Genomic DNA, 12,310 nt, shown 5'->3' with positions numbered 1-12,310 from the left:
CTTAATTAACAATTAAATAAAAAATCGATTTTTGGAGCCCAAAATTTTTAATTTTGAATCGAAATTAACCCATAAAAAGCCCGAAATTTCAGTACCAAGAACACTTCGGAATCGACAGAATTAACCGTGTAATATCAATGAGAAAAGTGCAAGTACGTAGAAATCTTAAAATTTTATTACCCATTATTTTTTGAGCTACATTTTTTTTCTTTTGATCATTCGTGAGCCCATAAAGAGCCCGAAATTCCTGCATGCAAATTTTTTTGATTCGATAGCCCCAGCCTTTGAAACTCAGTGCGGGGTGTAGCTTTACGGTAAAGCTACACCCCGCACTTTAAAATTAAAAAATAAAGCGGTTATTTTTCGAGTCCAAAATTTTTACTTTTGGGCCGAAATTAGCCTAAAATGAGCCCGAAATTCCCATGTAACTGTTATACCGTTTTGGCGAAGTGCGGGGTGCAGCTTTTCTCACCTAATAATTCTTACTTGATAACTTTTTTATATTTTTAATAATTCAAATATTTGACCCAAATTGAAATAATCAAATTTTTGGGGTAAATCCCTAATTCGCTTGTTAATCGTTCGATGGATTTTCATGACTTTCAGTGTCAGCACCAGTTAAATTTTGACATGACATTTATATTAACATGTACACGAAAAACAAAGCTTTTAACATTATAATTTTTGGCAATAGGGTCCTTTTAGTTAGTCACTCTATATGTAAAAATTTTACATCATTTTTAGTTCTATATTTACTTCTGAATCACCCCTATTAGATTTTTATAGAGTAGTTCAATTTGATGACTGGAATGAAATTTGTTGGCAATAGCTTCAAGAGTGAGAATTACGTGTAATTTTTATTTGATACTTGAGTTTTTTGTTAATTCAAACAATATTTAGCATTAAATTCGAAAAGTTAATTTATTACTAACAGTGTCAGTATCAGTGAAATTTTGAAATACTACTAATTCTTAACATGTCATTTTTATTAACTGAATACGAAAAACAAAGTTTTAGACGTAACAATTCTTGGCAAAAAAGTTATTTTGGTTAGTCACTCTTTTGTGTTAAAATTTTTCAGGTCTCAGTAATCTTCTAAATCACCTTGTATACAAACTTTCCCTTACAAATTTGTTGACAAAAATATCAAAAGTAAGAATTACGTGTACTTTTTATTTGATATCTTGAATATTTTGATAATACAAACATAATATTTAGAAATATATTCGAAGAATCGATTTTTTTAGGGGAAATTCCTACTTCAATGTATTTCAATGACTATCTGTGTTGTATAATTAAAAAAAGCTTACATTCTTTAGAAAAAATGTTTTTAAATTGTTTGGAAGATAACTTAGAAATTATCAACGCAAAATATGTCAATTTTATACAGTGGTTATATTAATATAATTTTAATACAAAAATGATATAAAACAAGAGAAACCTCTTTCTTTTGAGGCTAAATTTATTTATTTATTTATTTATTTAATTTATTTTATTACTTTTATTACTTTTGTTTAGCTAAATGAAGCTAAAGTGTTACAACCACTTGATTTTAAGAGATGTGACAAATAATCAAATATTTAAATGCACCTGTAATTGGTAAAATAGAAAATTGATCTTATTACTGGTGTTAGGTCTCCGGGTGGCATTTTAGAAACTTAAAAACAAGATGCTCTCAAAAATGATTGTCTGGAAAAAACCTACTTTCCGCAGTGGTTCTTATCTAATCTTTTTTCAAATCATCGTTGGTGATTCTTTGGGAATTCTGCTATTTAGTAATGGTACAGACGTAACGACAACGTTATTCTGTTTTGACTAAGTTTTGTGAATCATTAACCAATAATCATCAATAATAATTTAACAACACAAAAGTAAATACTATTACGAGTTTGGCATTATTATTATTATCTTCAATACATTCATACATTCAGAAAACGTCAGATGTGACATTACTTGGTGTGTAGAGGTATTTTGTGATATCAAGTTGGATATATGAAAGTAGCAGAGTATTTTTACCGTCATCAATTTTCAAGGGAACGGCACAGGCAAAAACTTTTGATTGTTGGTATGTTTAATTTTTTCAACGTCATTTTATTAGTAATATTTTGTCTACACTTTTTAGATTAGTGATTTATCATATATCATGATCCACTCTTTGGACATCCTGTATGTTCCTGATAATTTTGTTACTACTACTTGAACTTTTTCCTGGAAAATTACAATTCGAATTATCTAAGTTCGTTTTCATTTCATAATTTTTTTTTAAGTGGAGCCCGTAATGAACGACAATCTGGATTCAGACAAATTATATTTCCTTAGAAAGGCGATTAAATTACCGGACTGGTGATAGTCAATTTGTATCGATCAAATGAAAAATAATTAAGTTTATAGCTTATGAAAGATAAATTATCTGTAATTCTTGACGATATTAAATTATTTTCGACATTTAAGTAATTTTTTCAACTACAATTAATTCCATTATCTCATGTTATACGTTTTTAATTATATATATAAACATTTCAAGTTATAGTGGACCTCTATTTTTCATTCATTTAAAACGTGTAAAGGGCTTCGACTCGAAACATTTACATTTTCCCCGGCTTGGTTTTTAAACCAGTGTAATGAAAGCTAATAAATCAGTATTTCAAACAATATTCATGTTAATGGACATTCCATTTTCTGGCAATGCATAATTAACACCTCTTACAGCATCCACACTTTTACAGGACCTTCGAAACTAATAAAACCTATCGAACCGTCACTTAAGCAAATCCGAAAACACACGTCTCAATCCTAATAACGAAGCACGAAGCGATTCCGCAACCGAAACATAAATACTGACGTTTTCAATTAACCGAACCCATTTACTCCCCAAACATCCACGTTTATAAAACGAGTGCCAGCTAACGCGATTTACGGTGGATATATCGCCGGCGAAAATAAAAAGTTAAAAAAGAAGCCGGACTGCCAGTTATGAAGTGTGAACGATACGCGATATAAAATGTCCAGTGGTAATACGGCGACATGATTAGGTTTTCGTTGCGGCTGAAAAACGACGTCGCTCAGTTTTCGTCCGAGAAACAATTTTATTTCAGTAATTTTAGTCTCATATCGGGTTATAAAATTCCATTCCGGAATAAGTGAGCTGGGCTTTAACGGCCTCCCTCCGACGTTCCCATTGTGAACGACAAATTTATCTGGTTGTGAGGTGATGTTTTTCGCAAGTGCATGGTTTCGGACAACAGCTATTTTAAGTTATTTGGATTTAATAACCGGGCGTAAAAGTTTATACGAAACAGTTGTTGATATTTCTGTTATTGTGGAGTTTGGATTTAGTTATAAAACGAACGAATTACAAAATATATTATTCCAGTCCCGTGACGCGACGCTGCGATAAAAGATAAAAGTTTATAGTTAATATGCAACGAAATTTAATTCGCACGTCACTCATTAATCATGTGGCAAACAATTTTCCTCTAACTCATTATGCAGTCGGCGACTAAGGAAAACCGGTGCATTTCTGCGGTCTTCTATTATTTTTCATAATTTCCATACAATTACCTATAACTTTTTACCAACAGGTGAACTTTGTCAAGCTGCAGATAGTGATCAACAAAAAGGAAAAAAACGAACTAATCCAACTAAACTAAACATACATATAGGTGAAACGTTTTTCAACCGCTCAATTTACATCTGGATGCACGGCACAGAGAATGACTTAATCTAAAAATAAATAACAGTTTGTTTGTGCTCCACTGCGGCGTACATTAATCGTCGGCATTCCCATTTATTAAAACCTAGTTATGAACAATGGGCTGAAGTTGATGACGTTAAGTGATACGCTGTAAATGTAATCACTTTCGGGCTCGGATTTATTCTATTTATCCCGTTCACTTTGAAACCTGCCACGACTTGGGTTTTGTTAAGTTAATGAGGTTGTGTAGTTGCTCGTATTTGGGGTGGTTTCTCTATACAAGATTATTTTGTTCGGAATGCCGCTTCGAATTTTCGAGTTGTTTTATCACATAACTGTGTTTTTCTAGGTTTTTAAATGTAAAGTCAGGCTCAACAATCTGTTAATGCTTATTCTTAAAAGTTAAAAATAATGGAAATAATTAATTCTTAAACCTCAAATTAAATTAATATTTTTTTTTTAAACTTTGGCAAAATTTGTTAACACCTAAGGAAATAAAATTGAATGAATCTGTTCCAATGGACTAATTAAATAATTAAAGGATTTTGTCAACTTCAGAAACTTCAAAAGGAAAAAAAAGTTAAATTAATCCGTAACATTGGAAGAAATAATTAATCTAAAAATTTTCTCAACTTCAGAAGCTTGTAACTTCAAAAGAAACAACGGAATAAATAAATAATCAGAAAACTTTGTCACTTGAGAGTCTTATAATTTCAAAAGGAGAACAAACTAACCTTTTGCAGCAGAATAAATAAATAATCAGAAGACTTTGTCAATTCTAGAGGATAATAACTTCAAGAGGAGGAGAAATTAAATTAATTTGTTGCAACAGAATAAATATATAATCCAAAGATTTTGCCAACTTTAGGAATATAACTTTAAAAGAAAGAACAAGTTAAATTATTCCATAACAACAAAATAAATAAATAAATAATCAAAAGACTTTATCACTTCAGAAGCTTATAACTTCAATAAAGAGAGAAATTAAATTAATCTGTTTTGCAACGAAATAAATAAATAATCATATGACTTTGTCTTTTCAGAAGATATAACATCAATAAAGATAGAAATTAAATTAATCTGCTGCATTGAAATAAATACATAATCAAAAGACTTTGTCACTTCAGAAGCTTATAACTTCAATAAAGAGAGAAATTAATTTAATCTGTTGCAACGAAATAAATAAATAATCAGAAGATTTTCTCAACTTCAGAATCTTGTAACTTCAAAAGAAGCAACGGAATAAATAAATAATCAGAAAATTTTGTCACTTGAGAGGCTTATAATTTCAAAAGGAGAACAAATTAACCTGTTGCTAAAGGCTAATAACTTCAGAAGGAAGAGAAATTAAATTAATTTGTTGCTACAAAATAAATATATAATCCAAATATTTTGCCAACTTTAGGAACTTATAATTTTAAAAGAAAGAACAAGTTAAATTATTCCATAACAACAAAATAAATAAATAAATAAATAAAAGACTTTATCACTTCAGAAGCTTATCAGTTTTGCAACGAAATAAATAAATAATCAAATGACTTTGTCTTTTCAGAAGCTACAACTTCAATAAAGATAGAAATTAAATTAATCTGATGCATTGAAATAAATACATAATCAAAAGACTTTGTCACTTCAGAAGCTTATAACTTCAATAAAGAGAGAAATTAAATTAATCTGTTTTGCAACGAAATAAATAAATAATCAGAAGATTTTGTCAACTTCTTAAACTTATAACTTCAAAAGAAACAGCAAGTTAAATTAATCCGTAACATTGGAAGAAATAAATAATCTAAAGGTTTTCTCAACTTCAAAAGCTTGTCACTTGAGAGGCCTATAATTTCAAAAGGAGAATAAATTAACTTATTACAGCGGAATAAATAAATAATCAGAAGACTTTGTCAATTCTAAGAAGCTAATAACTGCAACGAAATAAATAATCAGAAGATTTTGTCACCTTCTTAAGCTTATAACTTCAAAAAAAAGTTAAATTAATCCGTTGCAAAAAAAAACTAGAAAATTTTCTCAATTTCAGAAACTTATAATTAAAAAACAAACAAAAGTAAATAATCAGAATATTTTATCAATTTCAAATTGTTAAAACTTCAAAAGGAAGTCCTGAATTTACAAATATTCAAGTGTTGTGGGTGTTAGTCATATACTTAAAATGTTTACGTATTATTCATACCTATTTGAATTTTCAGAACCTTATCAACATTATTATTAAAATATACTATATATAATACTTATCGATTAAAATAATCTCTCATTAGAAACTGCGATAACTAAAATACATTGAATTCATTTTTTAAAAATAATATATGAAGTCAGTTTGTATTGAAATCTTAATCGTTAAATAGGTATTTCCTTATTCTGATAGCAAATGCACACACAAACGATTATTACAACGCTATCTGTCTTCCTTCGTTTCAGACGCCACATATCAGAGCTGTCCCTGTCCAATGCAGTCGTGTCCAAAAAACGTACTTACTGGGCCTCTTACTGGTGACGGTAAGAGGTCGTCGAACATCACCAAGGACTCGATGCCGCTTCCGCCGGTCGCGCTGGCCCTTCCTTTGGAACCGGCCAGTGCAACCGGCCCGCCGTCACCGGCACGCGGCTCCGCTGGCATGCCGCCACCTCCATCACCGGCGGGCGCCACTTATCAGACGCCGCCTGTTACGGCGCCCGCCGCCCCCAAGGAGGAGGCCAGAGACGGCGGCACAATTGAGGGAAGCCAACAAGTTGATGGAGTGGGAAAGAAGGAAGAGAAACGAAAAGCGAGGATAGGTACTATAATTCATTCATTTTTATCGTATCAGTTGATAATATTGTCTCATCTTATCATAGGAAAAGCGATGGTCAGGAACGATATGAGGATGAATACCACACTTCTAATGTGTAATCCAGTGAACGACGTCAAACGGGAAATCGAAAGTCCACAGGAAAAGGTCGAGCCAATCGTAGAAGAACAGAAGGAGTGTCCGGAATGTCCGGAACCGGAGGAAACCAAAGTATCTGTTCTTCCGATCGAAACGCCGGAAAACGACGTCAACGACAACCATCGACTCGTCCCGGAACTGAAGGAGGAGAAGGAACTGGTGCGAGTGCCCACTCCGAAAGAATCAACACCTGAACCACTGCAGCCGTGCATATCCACAGTAGCGGAAAATGTGAAGGTGAAAAACATGAAAAGAAAGATGTCGTTATCTAGTGAATGTGTACCTGAACCCAAGAAGATCAAGCCGGAGCCTTCGTTAAGCGCCTACAAGAGCTTCATAAAGAAGGATCCGGCCAAAGTCAAGATCACCAATGGCAAAAAGAAGCTGTTGACGTCCAACGTGCGCAGGACCAAAGTCCGAAAACAAGTCAAAGTCAAAGCGAAACCCAAAGCTAGGGTGGGCGCTAGGAACCGTGTCAAGGCGGAACCCGCCGATGCAGAAGTCAAGAGAACCAAGCAGAAAAAGAACCAAGTCAATTCTAAAATATATTCTAAGTCAGAGGAGGCATTGTGTGACAAGCCTTCCAAGAGGAACAGTGTCGACGAAGTCATTGAAAGTGTCGTGTGCGAGTCGAGGACATTCAAGAAGTGTGGCGTCCAAAAACTGAAGAAGGAACCAGCAGTCAGGCGCGGTACAAATGTCAAAAAGACGAAAGTACAAGTAAAAACCGAGGAGTCACCGCCGGAGCCTGTCAAGACGGAAAAGGGTAAAACGAAGATTGAAGTGAAGAAGGCAGCGGCAGCGCCCAAGAAGAGGTCGAAGAGCAAGGAAGTGGTACCTGAAGTCATCCAGAAGATACCCAGGAGATCGTCCGTGCTTCCGAAGTGGTCCAACGGGTGGACGTTCGAAGGAGAACCTTACGAAGGAAAAGTTTTCCTAAATGTAAGTTATATTGTTTTCTTATGTATTTTACGTAAATCTGTCATTTGAATATGTTTAGATAATCTTTATAGAGAATTTGATTCAAATATTAACTACGAAACTTTAATCTTAATTTTCGCTAATATCTAAATAGAACATTTAGAATATATATCGTAAATGTAAGCTTTAATATTTGTGTAAATTAAACACTTGAATATTTTTTTAAGATTACTAATTATAATTCCTGTGTTTGGAAAAATATTTTTTTTAACAAAATCGAAACCAAAAATTTATAATTAGTAGAATTCGAGTCTAAATCCATCAACATAAAAATAAAAAAAACTATTTAATACTTTGTAGTAAAATAAATCAAGAATAAAATTTCATTATATCGTGCCAAATAATAATATGTAATATGTGCCAAGTCAGCAGACATATATATGGATAAAAATTCGTGAATGAATTTTATGCGAATGGATGCTGAATTTGAAACGAAGCGCAACTGATTGTAATCATATGAGTCAAATAACACACGAACATTTTTCATTCACTATTTACTTAAGCCTGATGCACCACAAATATTTAAAGTTTCTTGAAATGGTTTTTGTGTTTGTTAGTGAATTATAAAATTTATTGGTTTATTTTCAGAGCGATGAAACAATAGTGCAACGTCTGTGTTACCCAGCAATAAGACACACCAGCGGTGACCTCCTCCAGCCAAAGGACTGCGTCCTTTTAAAAGCGGGACCTAGGAGAACGGAACTGCCGTACGTGGCTAAAATAGCTGCCCTTTGGAAGAATCCTGAAGACGGTAATAGCTAAATCCATTGTTATTTACGTTAAGGATGTTTATGGAACAACTATATTTTTATTTTAGGTGAGATGATGATGTCCCTGTTGTGGTACTACAGACCGGAACACACGGAACAAGGAAGAGGACCCGCCGACTGTCCCGACGAAGTTTTCGCGTCGAGACACAAGGACTCCAACAGTGTCGCGTGCATTGACGACAAGTGCTACGTGCTGACGTTCAACGAATACTGCAGGTACGTCATACATAATTATCTTCAATTCAAATAAAACTATTAAGAAAACAATTTACAGGTATCGGAAGGAGTTTAGAAGATTGGAGGAGGGCGTGACGGAGCCGAAGTCGTGCATGCCAAGTTTGGAATCATATCCCCGTGAGAACCGCCAGCCTCCCGATCCTCTGAGGATATCTCCCGAGATGGTGTTCTTCTGCCGCAGGGTGTACGACTTCAGGCAAAAGAGGATGGTCAAAAATCCAACATAATTACTTTGTTTTCTACTTGCGTTATCCGTTAGGTTCTTGTTTCAGTTATATATTTATATTTTCTGTTTGAAAAAGATCGTTGTTCGTTAAATATATTTTCAACAAAGTTGAAATGTAGTTTATACATTGCGGTTAGTATTTTATAGATACAGTGCCGCCTATTTAACTGCAAATCAAATATAGTTTTTAATATATATTTAATATTCCAAAAGTCAGGTTATATAGTGATTGTGTTAAAAACGTTTTGTATATAAGGTTTTCCAAAAAAAATTAAGAAAAACATCAAGTAAATATATAGTATACATATTGTTGTATAAGGGAACATGTACTATAAGGAAAATAGCGTTATCATATGTATAGAAAATAGAGATATATATTTAACATAAAAATGTATTACAAATTTTAGTGTTAGAAAGCTGTGTACATGGTGTGTGTGCTTTTTTAGATTGTAGTAGTATTTTGTCAATGTTATCTATTAAATCTTTTATAATATTATAAAGTAGACAAATGTGCTAAATTTTAATATTTAAAATACAAAAAGAGTACAATTCACCGTTCGAGTTAGGCCACTGCTTTGAAATTCTTCCAAAAATTATAAAACTAGGAAAATTTTACACAATCTTTCTTACAAACAAAGTAATCAGTATTAGAATTATTAATTTTAATATGATATGCATATTTTGATAAATATGAAGTATGGTTTTAACTTTTAAAAATTATTTAAAACGACAAATATTCGCTGCATTAACATTTATTTAATTATACCGAGAATCTTTAAATGTTGATAATTTAATTCTAAGTCAAATTGTTAATTGTTTTCTCTTAAAAACCACAAACACCACATTTAATATATTCATAATTTATTTTCTAAATAAACAAATTTTGTTATATCAAATATATATTTATATTATTGTTCAAAGTGTAATTAAATTGTTTGGAATTCTAATTTTATGATTATTTTATTTACACTAAACTTATTTTAATGAAAATCGTTGCTTATAAAATTAGAGTAATTAATTTAGCAAAAAATGAAATTGTTTTCAAGTGAAATATTTCAAATTATTATATTTAGTAGTGTTCATAAATGTTACACTTTTTGAAACAATTAATTATAAACACCAAAAACTGATTGTATATTTTCTCATTAAAGTGTTTTATCATTTTTTATTTATTTCATACAAATATCCTTACACATATTTTGAAAGGTAAAATTAAAAATATATTAGTTTATATATTGACAGCAGTTTAAAATAAAATATTCTTGCACCTTTTATATAAGATATTTTATTTAATTCGTACATAATTTATTAACTTACTTAATAATTTACAACATTTATTATTGACGTAATCTTATGTTTAATTAGATATAGAATTATATCCTTGCAATTGGTTGTGTAAAAATTTCTGATTATGCAAGTGGCGTGAATCGTTCGTTTTATAATTTATTTGTTTGATTTTCGGTATTTACGTTATGCATTTTTATATTAGTCTTACCTTACAATTAGCTTCTTCCTAATTTCCTAAAATTATAGTTAAAACATGCATGTTAACAGAAGCGAACCGTATTATTACAAAAAGTTTTCAACTATAGTATAATTTTTTTTAACAATGTACCTATTATACGTTTATTGTTTAGACTTCTTGTTTTTATTATTAGGTTTTATAAAGTTTATTTTTTATTTATGAAGTAATATATTTCGTCTTGCTCATAGAGCCTTATTAAAATGGTTACTCATGTTTTGTAACCAAAGTTAACAATACTATTTATTATCAACTAGTAATGCAACTATTGTTTTTGTATGTAATTTGTATAATTGAATACTAGTTCATTATTTTTATATGTACTCCAATATTAATATATTTTGTTAAAATTTACCCTTTGCCTTCTAGGTGCCTTTCAAATACCCTAAGGCTGCTTTTTTCGTCATCCTTTTAGTTACTTTACAAAACACCCATTTCAAAATAAATGTGTGAAAGTATTATAGTACTTTTATTGTAGTTGCTCCAAAAACTAAAATTAATTACTTACCTCTTCCACAAAATATTGAAAAGAAAAGAATCTTAAAGGAATTGTTATGGGAAAAAATTGTAATTACAAAAGAAACCTAAAATTCGTATTTAAATGGAGCTTTATTTTTGTATTAACTATTACACTGAACTGTTTTAACTGATTTAATTCAAGATCATCCTGACATTTATTGTCACATCCCATTCACAACAAAAAATATTACTTAATATCAACTAGAATAATAAAATTCAAGTAAATAATAATCAAACGTAACTAAAATGAAAAACAAAGTATTTGATATGTTATATATTTGACTTTCTACTCTAGAGCATTTATTTGAAACACAAAGTTAATTTATACAAATGTCATTTAAATAAGATATATATTATGTACAATTAAAATATAAATATATTACCTAGCAATACATTCAATGAGAAGGGCTGCATTTTAAAATTTAAAGGCATCGAAAATACTACTAGTGTAGAAGTCTTAAAATTAAATCTGATAAAAATTTCTGTTATACTAAATAATACGATTATTTATTAGAATAACACACTTTACACACAAAAGATAATATACAATTTCTTTTTCAAAAAATTGATCAATTCAACCTGTACTTTTTGTGCACTTATTAAATGGAAAATTGATCTAAGTCACTTTTGGAGGCAAAGTGACGTGAAGGTGTTGTTGAAATGTGACAATGTCTTTAATTTGCATTGCACTTCAAAAGCAATAACAATTCTAATATTTTTTTATTTCATTCAGTTCTCTAAAGCATAAGCTAAAAGTACAGAATTACTCTTGAATAATAGCTCTTTATATCCATATCACACACCCTTTGAAATAGTATTTTTACACCATCTCCCTGATTTCTCTTCACAATTATGTCAAAAAAATTGACAAGGATAGGATCGCAATCCCGGAAGTGTTCGAAAGCTGTATCACAAATGAATTTCACTTGCCATAAACTTTACTTAACCATCGTTAAAGTAAACTCAAGTTGTTAACAAACACAACCAAGTTTGCCTAAAAAAAATTGATAATTGAGTTTCAATCTAAAAATGAGCATTTTAACGATAATTACGTGCTGAATAATTTAAAAACAAGAATGCGTGACTGTCAATCCGGAAAACTTCCACACTCTTTAGTTATAAAATGTACCACAATACTCAATTTATCGGTTTGTCGGGCTCTTGGTTCGAACATTGTCAACTCGTCCTTTAAAATATACAACGACATAACAAACAGTCTTTTCATAAAATCTGGAACTTGGAACGGAACAGAAAAAGGGGATAATTTTACAGTTTATAATTGAGCTAACTCAAGGTCTGCAGTTTTCTCTTTAGCCACTATCACAAAGCGGTGCCGAACATCATGATAAAAAAAAATAGCGTCGGGAATTTCTTTTAGATCGAAGTTTTCTAAACGACACAAATCACATCTGTGGTCTGTTT

General features: G+C 31.1%; 1 protein-coding gene across 1 annotated transcript in view; it reads left to right on the top strand.

Moving 5' to 3' along the window:
• The window catches only part of LOC109595443 (titin), a 111,819-nt gene extending 100,026 nt beyond the window's left edge, over positions 1-11,793 (top strand). Inside the window, exons 7-11 of the mRNA XM_020010790.2 lie at positions 6,125-6,481; positions 6,542-7,575; positions 8,203-8,365; positions 8,432-8,600; positions 8,659-11,793. Of these exons, the coding sequence (XP_019866349.2) occupies positions 6,125-6,481; positions 6,542-7,575; positions 8,203-8,365; positions 8,432-8,600; positions 8,659-8,848 (1,913 nt within the window). The 3' untranslated portion in view covers positions 8,849-11,793. The remainder of the gene's footprint in view (positions 1-6,124; positions 6,482-6,541; positions 7,576-8,202; positions 8,366-8,431; positions 8,601-8,658) is intronic.
• Positions 11,794-12,310: the final 517 nt, after the last annotated feature.

This window comes from Aethina tumida, chromosome 7 (genome assembly GCF_024364675.1).
Source record: "Aethina tumida isolate Nest 87 chromosome 7, icAetTumi1.1, whole genome shotgun sequence".
NCBI lineage: Eukaryota > Metazoa > Arthropoda > Insecta > Coleoptera > Nitidulidae > Aethina > Aethina tumida.
The sequence above is the reverse complement of the archived record's forward strand: the minus strand, read 5'-3'. Positions and strand labels throughout refer to the sequence as shown.